The sequence below is a fragment of the Telmatherina bonti genome, assembly GCF_933228915.1.
Source record: "Telmatherina bonti genome assembly, chromosome: 3".
NCBI lineage: Eukaryota > Metazoa > Chordata > Actinopteri > Atheriniformes > Telmatherinidae > Telmatherina > Telmatherina bonti.
The window spans coordinates 28,737,317-28,751,360 of record NC_136621.1 but is presented as its reverse complement, the minus strand read 5'-3'; the positions used below and the strand labels follow the sequence as shown (position 1 = coordinate 28,751,360).

The window sequence follows — 14,044 nt, the reverse complement described above, 5'->3', positions numbered from 1 at the left end:
ATCTGTGAACACAATGTGTCTGAGAATCATACTGACTTGAAAGAGTGGAGAGGAAGATAGTGTGAAGCCGTCTGAGCCTGGTTGTCTGACCAGAGGCATAGCTCCTGGTGAGTCCTGAGCCAGTATGGCCTTAAAAGCTACATTACCAAATGCTGAAGCTTGAGTCTCTGGCTGGGCCTTATCCTGCAGAAAAGATTCACACCAAAATTAGATTTAACGACCACTTTTCTTCTACAATATCTCAAATTCTCACCCTCTGGCCCCTTACCAATATTTTGAATCTGTAAAGCAGAGATGGAGCATCTGCCAGACAGCCATACTCCTTATTAGTGGGATTATATTTGGGGACATAGCCGTCTGCTCCGGTGCACAGAAAAACCTTCTCAATGCTACAGGAGAATGAGTCACCCAGGTTCTGCACAGGGTCAACCATCACACGGCCGTAAATCATGGCACCTGAAGCAGAGAGAAGTCAGATTTTAAGCGGGATCATGTTGTAATCTCACTTACAACCACTAGGCTGCAGTAGTACACTACCTTCTGAAAAAGCAGCATCAGTTCCTTCTCCAAAACCCATGGAGCCGTCAGACAACCACAGCTCTTTCTTAGACAGCAAGAACATCTGAGTGTTCAGACTGAACTCAGCCGCCACTGGATCACTCACCTAGAGATTGTAGTATATACATCAGACAGATAAAGGTTTGGGGTGCGATTAAAGGTGAAAAGTCAACATGAACCCAAACTGGAAAGTATATCAGGATATGAAGTCTAACCTGCTGGAAGCGAATGTCCATGTCAAAAGTAAGTGGTTCCCTGGGGTGGCAGACAGGAGGGATGCTGAACTCTCCATTAGGCGATGCGATGCAGGGAACCATCTTCACAGTGTAGGTCCCAGAGTAGTCACGTACCTGAATATCATACAAATGCATCAGTGCTTTATGATAAAAGAGAAAGTTGCATGGCTTTCGTGCTTCATGAATGCTTTCATAGAATAACGGCTCACTGCAAAATCTGAGACGAAACTCCACTGCTGCATGGGCTGGTTATACGTTGGCTCCGTCCTGACCAGGGCGAGTGTGAACGTCAGCCCAGGGTGGTCAGCACACATCACCATGGATGACACACTGGTTCCTTAACATAAGCATACAGTCATAAACATTAACAGCTGCGTTTGGCCCAATCTAAGCTAACCGCTACATCCACATTTACAGAAGTATCGCTTGCATTGTTTCATGTCACTTGCCGCCTGACTGTAAATGCTGCAGGGTCATTTTGACATTTGCTTTAATGACCTCTGGCACTTTCACGCAGGAAGACCCCTGAGGCGGAACTCCAGAAATAGATGAAGAGAGGATGTGGGCCACAGCGTAACCCAATATTCGGCTGCGTGTATAAAATGACCCCACAGGATGGGTTTAGGGTATGTATATAAGCATGTCGGCGCCACCCTCATACCTGGATGAGACATAACAAACTGTCCCCTGAAGCGAGCCTCGGACTTGAAGTTGACCACGATCCGGCCCTCCCCATTTATACGCATGCTGGTGGGGTACATGGCTCCTGTGAGTGCAAAGAACAAAGTTTTTATAAATCTTCACAAATATGTAAACATCTATTTACAACCATAAGAACAAGAGGAAAACTATTGAAACATACCCTGTAGTTCAGCTTCAGGTGGACTGCCAATGCCATCCTGCCACAGAATAGCTGTGTCATATACAAAGGTGAGTTTGAGCTCTGACTGCAGATCGAAGTGCTGCCAGCCTCCAACAGCCACAGGAGAGTGGAACACATAAGACACGAACAGAGGAACACGCAGAGTGACATAAGACTGGACCAAGTTCAGCACCTGGATGAGTGGGACAGCAAGGATAATAGTGAGAAGTGTTCAGCAAAATTCATTTAAAAAAATTTGTCTCCAACAAGCTCTGTGATATGGCAACCGCTAGAAGCTTTAGTTGGAAAAGTCCAATATCTATTCCTATACTTATATATTTCTGATTTTAGGTCAGTGTTACAAAATCACAAAGGGTCACAGCTTAACAGCAAGGTTAGAGTTAGGGTTAGAGGTTAAGGGGTTTAAGAGGAGAAAATAGGACCCTAAAAATATGGGTGTACTCAAAGAAAATGAATGCTGTTGGCAAGCCATCTGTTAGGAGTTTCGTCAGGCAGTAGCCTAACTGGAAAAGGTGCCTCATACATCCCTAGTACATTATTTTATTTTGTATTGGCGAGGTAAATGCTTGCCGGGTTGTAAACATGAAGTACAAATTAGCTCGCTGGTTACAAGTTGCTGTTCTCAGACTTTAGTAAGCTCGGAGCAAGAACAGGTTCAAAACCTACTTTGATGGACTGTTTTCTTGGTTTTTAATGCCCATTTTGAATCATAATTGCCTCCCAGTTAGAGAGAAATGTCACATGGTTTTGAACAAATCTATTTTAGAAATGCCAGAAATGGAAGATAAATTTTCTTTTGATAAAAAAAAAAAAAAAATGAAAGCCTGCATTGAAAAGGCAATAATTGCCTCTTTCATTTTTGTTTTTAGAATTGCATGAACTGTTTCACTTTTTATGAATACAAAGAAGAAAACTCTGGCACAGAATGAAAATTACTTCTGGTAACAATAAGAATACAAATAAAACAGTGTTAAAGATTAATTGTACTGTGAGCGATTTAGTGTCTCCAAGGGGAATAATGCATGTCTCTTAAAATAGAGGATTTTAGAAGTTATTAACATTAAAGGAGCTCTTTATAGAAAAGAAATGTTGAAGACATCAACAGTTTAACAAAATTAACTTTCAGAAAATCAATCCAGATATTTAAAAATATGTCAGTGCTCTATGCAGCAAAGATATTTTGGTAATGGACTGCATTTTCCTGCAATACCACATTGTACCACTAGGTGGTACAGTAATCCCTGTAGTGGTTGATCTCCCCCCAAAAAAGAAGATATGACGCACTATTAAAAAAGAAATGATAAAAACCTCCTACCCAGCATACATCCCCCCCACTCATAAATAGTCAAAACAAGAGAAAATACTTGTATTACTTTTCTTCTCTAGTAGTAGTTAAAAAAAAGGCTTAAATCTGAGCTTTCTATTCCTCCAAAGTGGCAAACAAAAAACAGCCTGAGCAGAGGGAGAACCAGACCTCCCTCTCCAAGTTGAATTATTCAAACTTCTCTTTGGAATCCGAAGGCGTTCCCAGGCCAGAATAACCCCTCCAGCATGACCTAGGTCTTCCCTGGGGCCTCCTTCTAGTCACTGGGATGTACCTGGAAACCCTTCCCAGGGAGGTGTCCAGGAGGCATCCTGACCATTTGCCAAGCCACCTCATCTGGCTCCTTTTCATGTGGTGGAGCAGAGGATCTACTCTGAACCACTCCTGTATGACTAAGCCTCTCACCATATCTATTAAGTGAGAGCCCAGCCTCCCTGCAGGGGAAACTCATTGAGGTCTTTCAGTTACTACATACAACTCATGACCACAGTTGAGGGTAGTAACATAAATTGACTGATTGAGGTAGAGCTTCACCTTTTGGTTTCAATCCTTCTTCCCTGTGACAGACTGATGCAGAGTTTGCATCACTACTGATGCTGCACCAAAATGCCTGCCCATCTTTACCTCGACTCTTAAACAAGATCACAAGATATATGTTTCCCCCACTTGGGGTAGGATCTCATTTCCAACCTTGACACCCCATCCTCTTCTGGCTGAGGACCCTGGTCTCAGATTTGTAGATGTTGATCCTCATCCCACCTGCTTCACACTTATTTTTGAATTGCTTCAGAGGGAGTTGAAGCAAACAAGAACCACATCATCTGCAAAAAGCAGAGGTCCAACCCTGAGGCAACCAAACCAGACCCCTCAACACCTCAGCTGTGCCTGTAAATCCTGGTCATTAAAGATATGAACAAAAATTGATGACAAAGGACAGCCATGGCAGAGTCCAACCATCACTGGAAACAAAGTCGTTTTTTAGTGTGTGTAAATTACCAAAGAGGAACAGTGGCAAGTTAAAGTGGTCATCAAGCTGAACCAAAAAGGCAAAACCCATATGTGAAAAGGGAAAAAACATTTTCTACCATATTGAAACTAAAAACTGAGTGAATTATATTATGTAAACTGCATATGTGAAGGTATCTGAGTTGTGACCAGCTGCACACAGTATTGGCAGTAATCTCAAAAAAGGGCATGATTGCCTTGGTTATAGTTATTAGTTAGTTAGTTAGTTGGTCTAGTTTTTCAAATTAAAAGTTGCTTCCTACCTGTCCGTCAGTGCCAATGGAACCTCCACAGTCGTTCAGCAGCTCTGACATGTCATAGTAGCTGGTAAACTCCCAGAGGCAGGCCTCTAAGTTGAGGTTTCTGTAGAAGCGAAGGGAATTGGTCGACCGCATGATGGTGCTATACTGGTAGGGAGAAGTTTCTCCAATGATTTCAGGATTCTTTGTTGCATCTGTGATGAAGCCATGCCCAGTTTGGATCTCGTTGAAGTCCAGCAGGTTGGAACAACGATGGTTGCCCACACGTGTGCCATCTGGACTGAGTGTAAGCTCAAAGTTGGACAAAGGCCTTGTGGAGATCACTGGCAACATTCCTGATGAGAGAAAAGTCTTGTTCTTGTCACACAAGGTAGGAATTTTATTAACCTTATTTAAGAAGAATAAACAAGAAAATGTGCCACCCACCATCCATGTGAGGCATGTTGATGTTCAGTTTGATGAGGTTTGGGAAGTCTGGATCATCTGGACCTGTGTAGCGGATCTTTGCAGAGAAAGGTTCGGCTCCAACAGTTCCTGGGATACGTGGCTGACACATACCTGTAAACATTTAAGGTCAGTTCAAACAAGTGCGACTCCATTTCATCATAAATTTCCACCAGATCCTAAGTCTTCTCTTGTTCCGCTCACCTTCCTCTTTGCTAACAACAACAATGGGACTGGACAGTTCCAGACCAGCATCTCCATTGGCATTAAAGGCTCTTGCTGCACACTGAATCCTAGAACCAGCTTGGAAGTAGATTGAATCCAGGGTGATGGACTTGGTGTTTGTGAAGAAAGTGTTTGTGTCCACCTCCCTCATGGGGCTGGTCACTCCATCTGGTCCAGTAGGAGCACTCACCAGCCAGCGGTACTGGGTGAGTGTGTCATTGATGTTCTCCACAGAGCAGATTGAACCTGTTTTATCAAAGTCATGGTATTTTGGGTTGCAGGCCTGGAAAATAATGTAAACAAGTGGTTGCAGAATATTATTATTATTATATTATCACATCATCTGGTTTCGCTAATGAGCTTTAGAAAAAGAAAGAAAGCAGGATGACACTCACTGTCACACACACGACAGGATACCCATTAGTGGGGTGGGGTCTGTCTTTGGTTTTAGCCGTGTCATCATACATGAGCAGGGAGACCACTTGGGGAACAGCAGGGAAGGTAACATCTGCTACACTGTCCATCTCCTCAATGTACACAATGGCTTTGTTCATCTAGCAAGAGAGAAAAGATTAACCACGATTGAACTTAAAAAACTTAAACATCTTCATTAAACCCTAAAGAGGGGTGTAGAAGCAATGCAGTTAATGCACTGCAACCAGTCTTTATTAAATCATGGTGTTAAAATATTTAAAATAAGCATATGGAAATTATTCATTTTGATCACTGGCTTTACCATTTCATAAAATTTGCCACCAGTACACAGGCTAAACATGAACAGATTCTAAAAACAATGGATCTCTGAGCAGAGAAGAAACAAATCCTGTCTCTTGAGGTCCATTTACTGCGTGTTTTGCCAGTTTTCTTTCTCAGTTTTGTCACTTTGTATCTCATGGGCTGTCCTGTGTTTTTTTTTTTTTAATTCCTCATATTATTATTTGCTTTGACTTTATCAAAACCGTGTATCTTTCATTGTGTACACTTCTTAATTCTGATGTTCTCCCAAACATGTTTGTCTGTGATAGAGACAGTTTTGTTAGGTATGTCCAAATAGGGGTTACAAACATTCCCTGTTATTAGAAAAAGCTGATGCAGAGCACAGAGGTCTCTTTGGGTTTCACAGTTTAATTACAGTATAATGAGGCACAAAACAACTTAGCAGGAGATAACCTATTTCTGTAGCGTGAGTGGTATGCGGCTGATGTAGAGTGTATGGGTAGAATGTCGCAGTTCTGTTTATAGGTTTGTCTTCTCTTTGGCTCTGCGGTGACATTCCCCTCAGCATCTCATTCCAGAGGGAAAAGCTTTTTATAAGACCGTGGTTCGGGTGTGCTGACAGCATTGCCAGCTGCTGCCTGCCTATTTTAACACAGTCTGACATGACATGACGCATGTTCACGTGTGCAGATCTGCAGCACTGTGCTGTGCACACGCTGAACTTGCTGCTGGTTTCTGTTTGTCTTTAAGTGAGCGAGTTTGCTTGCATTTGCAAAGTGGCCTTTAACTCACCTGTACTTCGGCCACCATATTGTCGTCTGGCTTCATGTGCACAGTAAAGGCCTCTCTCATCTCTCTTTCACCGTCATACAGGATGTCAATCTCAACAAAGTGTTCCTTCTCTCCCTCCTTGAACTCCACATCTTAGAGACATACAGTCTAATAAGCCGTGATCAACTTTTCAAACCACTAAGAGAGGTTAAAAAGATATTCTCGTACCCTCTGACAGCGGGTTATAGTCCTCTCCAGACGTTGCAGAGCCATCCTTTGTGTGCACCCTCACCACTGACACCTTTGATGTGTCCCCAAAACGCAGAATCGGAATCTTTACTGTCGACACGTCCCCTTTCACCTGGGGTTCACGAACATTGTACTTTGTCTCCGAAAAACGGATGATAGGCTCTAAAACAGAAAGTAAACCAGACTTACGAAGGATGAATATGTAAATTAGTACATTTTTTCACTGTCAAAAGCCGTTTATCTTAGGGTTTAACGTTAGATTTAACAACAGGAGTCAGTTCTTAAGCTACAGTTGGAGATTTTTCAGTTTCATTGGTTCAGTTTCTTAATTAATCTTTGTCAACTTCTTTGCATAAAGTAAATTCAACATGCTGTTGTGTATTTGTTCTTTTAAAATAGTTCACAATGTATTTTGTAAAGAGATTTTAGCAAGCACATACTGTCTTTCTCATCTGTGATGGTGACCAGTGCTTCCTTCTGCTCCCCGATAGAAGCTCCGTGTGGAGACTTGCTCTTGGGGCTTCCCAACACCAAGCGGAACTCCTCGTCTTCCTCATGGATGAAATCATCTATCAGGCTCACCGTGCAGGGCTTCTCAGACTCACCTGGAGAGTAAATGAAGGGAGCAGCAAGTAAAAAAAAGATTACAAAGAAGGTGATAGGATATTGGAAGAAAGACAGAGGAGTTAAAGGAGGTCTAACCTGGCAGAAAAGTGATGACTGACGCGTCGGTATTTGGTCTCTCGCTGTAGTCCATCATGACCTGAGCAGAACCCTGGCGGGTATAACAGCGCACTGTGGATCTGAGGCTGATGTCTCCACTGCGGTACACCGTGGCTCTCACCTCACCATCTGACTCATCCACGTTGTAGCTCCCTTCTTTAAACTGAACCTTTGGGACTTAAAAAAAAAACAACAACTATTTATTAAATTTAATACTTCAAAAGTTTACAGTAGTGACTGTAATGTGATTTGTTTACTTTATCAGCCTCATTTTTAGTTATACAGCAGATTATAATATTACTTTATCTTCAAGGTGTTGAAGTATAGCTATGAAATATGATTATAACCCTTTAAACAGTAGGGACAATGGAGACAAGGCAAAGAAGCAAAGAAAAAGATTTATTTAGACCTCTGTTTCACAGCAGAAAGTATGAATTCAAGATATTTTTTGTGTTGTGTCAGCATCTTAACTTAGTTTATTAAGATGCATTCAGTTTTGCCTTTCAGGACTGCAGCCCGTTCCAAATACGTTGGGATGAGGATAATTTAGTGCTTTAAAAACAATGTTTCATTCCAACAGGTGTTAAGCCAGAGGATTTCTGTTTTGCCCCCAAAAATTGCAAGAAAATCATACAAGGCTCAAGTTCCCAACAAAAAAGATTTGCACAATTTTCTGTGCACAATGGAAAATATTACATCGGTTAAGCAATCTAAATGTTTGTACAAAATGTTGTCTGTACAAAATGAGGCTACATGACTGGACTGCTGTCTTCACTCAGATGGCATTAACTGATACATTTCCATGGACAAAGGGTCATTGTAAGGAGCCTTGATCAAGCACTACATTATAAAGTTATATAACAACTTAAAATTTTACTTTGCAAAGAAATGTTGCCTTTACTTAAGAACTATTGTCAACATCCCTCTCAGAAGCATCTGGAATGGACCTCAATGAGAGGGTAATAATCACTCGGTAAGAGTTTTTGGTTGCTATGTGCTACATGTTGCCCTGTGATGGACTGACGGTCTGTCCAGGGTGTACCCTGCCTTCCGCCTGATGACTGCTAGGACAAACTCCAGCTTCCTTGTGACGTTAAGCGGTATAGAAGATGAATGCATGAATGAATGCTACATATAAAGGACGAGAAAGACTAATCAGTAGGGGTGGGAAAATTGAATCGAAAAATCGAAAATCGGGATTTTTTTTTTAAACAAATAAAAATAATCCAGTATAAAACTTTTGTCATTTTTATTGTTTTTATTGATCTTTTTACTTGTCTTCTGGGACATTAAAGCAGCAGAATGACGATCTAGCTATTGTGTTGTATTTTTCTAATTGAAATCAAGAGATATTACAAGCAAAAAAATGAGTTTTATACATTTATTTTGTTTTTAATCTACAAAAATCAGCAATATAAAAGAATTGTGAGAATCGCGATTTAAATCGAATCGGCACCCAAAAAATCAATCGGGACAAAAGTGTATTGTCACAGCCCTACTAATCAGGTTGTTGTCAGCTGTCATGGTTTAGTGTTGTTGTGTGGTAAATAGATCTGGTTTCCTGCCTTTTTTTGTAGTTTTTTCCCTTCTGTATTTAGTTTAGCTTCACATTCCTGTTAATTAGTTCATCTGCTTTCACTTAATGCAATCCACCTGTGTGTCGTTGTTTATCCATCTTTAACTGCTTAAACCCTCTGAAATCTAAACTTGGAACAATTGATAATATTACATTATTCAGCTAGAATTAATCCATTACAAACAGGACAATGTCATAGACTTGTTTTCCTAATATTTCTAATGATATATATTTACTGTCAATTTGTAAACAGCACAAAACTGTGGTTAAAGCAACCATTTACATATTTAGAAGTGAAATGAATGAATGACTTTGTAATAATCAAATGTGAAAAAAACTATATTAGATCCATACTTGAACAAGCAATTTTAAACACCTTTACAAAATTTTGTGAATATTTCTTATGAACTAACAATGATAATCATAATAAGCAGTAGATTACTGCATAATTAAACTTTTCCTGCTCTGCGTTTTCCCACAATTACATGATCTGAAAGTAATAATGGATTTTTTTTGTCAGAAGAACACCTTCATTAATTGTGAACTGTTCACTATAGACTCAATTCACTATGAAATAGTCCACACTTACGATCAGTGATAGTATCATTGATGGTGATGATTGTCTTGCTGGGTTCTCCCAACACAGCGTTCATGGGCATCCTCAAGACAAGGTCAAAGGTCTCAGGCCCCTCCAGCTCTGGCTGACCCAGGTCATCTAAGATGGTCACCCTAAAGGTTTGCATCGTCACTCCGGGAGCAAAGTCCAGGTTGCGGCTGATGCCTACATAGTCAAGTCCAGCTGGCAGACAGAGAAAAAGCCAATAACTGAACAAAGCTTGATACAATGACAACATTTCAGAGTTTGAAGAACTGCTAATTTTACCTTCTGCAGAAACAGGTTCACTTTTCCTGGAGCGGACGGTGACAGTAGCAGTTTTGGACAGGTCAGTACCAGTCCTCCAGACCTTTACCTCAACGTAGCCCGAACTCTCATCCACAGCATACTCAGGCTCTCCAAAGTATAGCGAAGGCTCTGAAAAGATTATGAGAAATATTAGCTATTAAGCAAAATATGCAATTAACCAAGCCTGGACATTGGAAGTTAGTTTCTTCCAGTGAGATTTGAGTTGCATGTTTGCAAAAGCTGCACAACGAACAGACTGGCATAGCTGAGAAAAATGCCTACTTTTTGCCTCAGCACAGGAAGAGAGCTGTCATCCATCTCATCTTGCCCTCCTTCAACCTTCCTCCCCCACTTATCTAAATCCAGATGGCTCTGTCTGAACTCAACGCCAAAGGGTTGAAGATACACCTGAAGAATGAGGGGTGTGCTTGAATGTGTGTGCAGTATGATGCAACAGTCAAGGGATGTTCCTGCTTTTTGATGATAGAAAGGCTGATAAGAATCGAGCGGGGGCAGGGGTTGGTGGTGACAGAGAGGCAACCGAGCACTTTGCAAAATGCAGGGAACACACTCAGAGCCCTGGATCACAACGTCAATTCGTCTATCGTCACTTTTGTATAAAGTTGTTTTCATCTCAGTGTCCAGTCTGTGCTCCTAGAGATCAGCTGACAGATGTGCAGATTCAGGTACCTCTCATCAAAAATGGAGAAAAAGGGAGAATAAATACAAGGAGAGATGATTAATCATGTTCATCCTGGACAGAAAACATCTGGGCTGTTGTGAAAAATCACTTTGTTTTTAATAACGTAGTCTTTGATTTCTAACAAAGTGTTGGAGGAAATTCTGTTTGCAGTAATTAGTTCAGATAAATTCTGATCCATTTATCAATAGGTCAGGAGATCAAAGATAAGGATTAGCAAACAGGACGTTTCATGTCTTCACATTGAGCCAGTGATCATATTTACAACCTCTAACTGTTGTAAATATGATGTTTTTACAAATGACGAAACACTAAAAAGACAAAAAACAAACAAATAAACAAAAAAAAAAAAAAAAAAAAAAAAAAAGGAAACCATTCACCACAGGGCCTTCTTTAAAAAATAACACGTCACATACATCTGTGTTACTTCTGGCAAAGCTTCATCCGGACAATAAAATCTGCAGCTGCTCTTGTGCTTTGGAAACAGCCTCTGCCAACACTCTCAGGAGATCAAGAAGCTCATTGTCACCTTTACATATAGAATAGTTTCAAGGGAGACTGAAAGGAAAGTAATGAGCAAATTTTGTGTGTGATTTTCTGTCATGAAACCAGCTTGGAGAGCTTTTCTTGTGCATGCACCACCTAACTATACAACTAGCTTGTGATGGCAAATTTTTGCCTATTTTAGCTACCTAGACTTTTGTGGGATTTATTTAGTTAATTGCATGACATGTGCTCGTGCTGCAAAGCCTTTTGCAGCTAATATATCAGAAGTTATGTAGTTTAGAGTTCATGGTCCTTATAAGGCCTTGAGGTAAACTGTCATTTTTGCACTTGAAAAACTGGAAATTTGAACAGTTACAAAACAAGCACAGTTGTTATTTAGTAAGTAGATTAACAAGACAGTTTTATATGTGGGCAAAATAAATCTGCATTTATTACTTGGCCATCCTCTGTCAACTAACCATCAGACATTGCACAGTACTTATGGTACATAATCATAAATGCAGCTATGTGACAAAAAAAATTTGTATTTGTTTGTTGTGAAAATGTAATTTACTTAATGTTGCTTTATAACCTGCAACACATAGATTTAGTCAGGGGTGTGTGTCAACCCTTGATTCTTGAACAGAAATAACAGATCTGTTCTCAAGCAAACCTAGTAGATGTTTCTGTAACAGTGGAGGATGGATTTCTGGCACATTTTCAGCACTTCTCTGCTTTCATCGTGCTGAAAAATGGGGGTGAAAAGGGGCAATGAGTGTCAACATGGCAACCCCAGGATCAGTGGGAGGAAGAGTCAGACAAATACAGTAACAATAGAGGCTCAGTGTTGGCAAAAGTCCAAACCACAAGTTTACTCAAGCAGGCAGATGGTTTTATACACACACACACACACACACACACACACACACACACGTACAGACACTGAACCAAATTTATGGCATGGTGTTCCTTCAGGACCCACCAAGAAGTAAAACCATAATAGAGGTTTAGGCTGAGGCATCCTGTCTTGTCTTTTCACATGTCTGGAACTGCAAGCTGATTATTTACACAGGGACTTCAATTGTACTTCAGACTAATGTTGTAAATTAGCTCTGCTAAGAGTTGATAGACAGAAAAAAAACCCAAGTCTGGAAATTCTAGTCATGCGAGTCTCATGCCTAGAATGGAAACAGCAAACATATTCCTGAATACCATCAAGGAGAGGGGGACAGAGGAAAAACATGCCAGTCATGTGGACAATAGTCCCCCTTTCTCCCCACCTGCCTTTTGGTCCCTGGAAACAAAAGATGGCTTCTCTATCCCTTTTAGGCCCTGTTTACACTACGATGCTGACAACATATATTTTGCTGAGTTTTGGGCTCTTATTTACAAGATAACAGATTTTTTGTGTAAATCAGCAAAAGTTTCTTTTAATTTAGCAAAAGCACACGGTAAATCCTATCCATATAAATACGAACTGGAATTTTTTTTTTGCAACAATGACGTCTGTCACATCATTTTGCACACTTAGACCAGCAAACAGGTTGAGAAAAAAGGAGAGACATCTGTTATCTGTTTAAGCTACTGATAAAATCTTTTAAATCACAGTGAGATTTGAAGTTATTTTAATGTGCCTGACTACAGTGTAGCATCACATGCACTAAGGCCATTGTTCTCCTCAGTAACCCCTATCCATTCTTTATCCTGTATCCAAAAGACAGACAGAGCTCAGGGTGTAGAGTGTACAGTCTGTGCATATTTTTGTAGATTAGTGGTGAACAGGTTTCAAAATAGAAACTTAGTGCATCAAAAGGATGCTAATGCAACAGGATCAACAACACCTGGAGCAATGAAACTAAAGCACATGATGCCACTCTTCCTTAATTTGTACTTCTGCGCCTATTTCTATTGTCAGGGGTCAGCTGGATGTCTTATTTATGTTTGTGTTCAATGGACTATGTCCACCAGTACTCAAAGCAGAGAAAAAATATTTCCTTTCCAGTGAAAAGTTCACTGCGGCAATGGAATAGAAATGGTTAATTTTAGCAGTTTATCCATCTCGCTTCACAGAATATATGCATATAAATACTATGGCACAATAATTATAATAATAATAGAATGACAGAATTAAAGGATGGGCTGTGAAAAGATTTGAATTACTTGCACGTACTTCGTATATTATGCAATCATTAACATCGGTACCGTAACTTCAATACCTATGTTAGCAACATACACATACATTAATGTTCCAGCATGCAGAAGTAAGACAGTAAAAGCAGAGAAATGTGGAAGGGGGAGCTTTTTATGATGTAGTCTAGAGTTCATGACTTAATTGTTCTTTTATGATGAGATAACAATATAAACATCCTTGTTTTCTTGCGATGACTTGATAGTCATCTCAAAGTGATAAACTTAAACAAAACTGTTTTAGCATGGCCACTCTCAGCTTCTACTCATCTATAGTCACAGATGTAGGGTGAGAGAAGCGCTGTCACTTACCATCATCACTGTCTGCCAAAATGGTGACTTTAGCAGATGGGAAGTTGGCGCCCACCTGACCGCCCATTGGCATACTGAGGCTGACGTTAAAGGTCTCGTCTTCCTCATACAGGGAGTCATCAATGATAATAATGCGGCAGACCTTTTCTCTCTCGTCCTTATCGAAACGCAACACACTGGTGTGGTCCTCAGGCCGGGTTATGTAGTCAGAGTAGGACAGAACAGTGCTGGGTATTGTGCCAGTGGCTGTGCCTGAGGAGTAAAGTGATCAGTGAGAATACTTAAAATAAACCCTTTTGGAAGGACAGGTGTCTAATATAATTTATAAACAGATTAAACTCACCTTGCTGGGTATAACAAACTACCATCAGCTCCTGGCTGGCATCTCCTGAACGCCTCACTGGCACTAACAACTCTCCAGTATCTTCCTCTATCTTGAATTCTGCTTGAGGAATGAAAACGGTCGATTCTGGGCCGGAAGAAG

General features: G+C 40.5%; 1 protein-coding gene across 1 annotated transcript in view; it reads right to left on the bottom strand.

Annotated features, from left to right (window-relative positions):
* frem3 (Fras1 related extracellular matrix 3) overlaps window positions 1–14,044 on the bottom strand; it is a 32,692-nt gene that overhangs the window by 2,365 nt on the left and 16,283 nt on the right. Inside the window, exons 5-23 of the mRNA XM_079264866.1 lie at window positions 13,904–14,029; window positions 13,561–13,812; window positions 9,855–10,004; window positions 9,561–9,770; window positions 7,375–7,572; window positions 7,113–7,277; window positions 6,652–6,834; window positions 6,445–6,575; window positions 5,331–5,489; window positions 4,915–5,218; window positions 4,693–4,824; window positions 4,270–4,601; window positions 1,657–1,849; window positions 1,456–1,560; window positions 1,004–1,131; window positions 774–908; window positions 538–664; window positions 269–456; window positions 37–183 (exon numbers count right to left, since the gene is read on the bottom strand). Coding sequence (XP_079120992.1) covers window positions 37–183; window positions 269–456; window positions 538–664; window positions 774–908; window positions 1,004–1,131; window positions 1,456–1,560; window positions 1,657–1,849; window positions 4,270–4,601; window positions 4,693–4,824; window positions 4,915–5,218; window positions 5,331–5,489; window positions 6,445–6,575; window positions 6,652–6,834; window positions 7,113–7,277; window positions 7,375–7,572; window positions 9,561–9,770; window positions 9,855–10,004; window positions 13,561–13,812; window positions 13,904–14,029 — 3,365 coding nt within the window. The remainder of the gene's footprint in view (window positions 1–36; window positions 184–268; window positions 457–537; window positions 665–773; window positions 909–1,003; window positions 1,132–1,455; window positions 1,561–1,656; window positions 1,850–4,269; window positions 4,602–4,692; window positions 4,825–4,914; window positions 5,219–5,330; window positions 5,490–6,444; window positions 6,576–6,651; window positions 6,835–7,112; window positions 7,278–7,374; window positions 7,573–9,560; window positions 9,771–9,854; window positions 10,005–13,560; window positions 13,813–13,903; window positions 14,030–14,044) is intronic.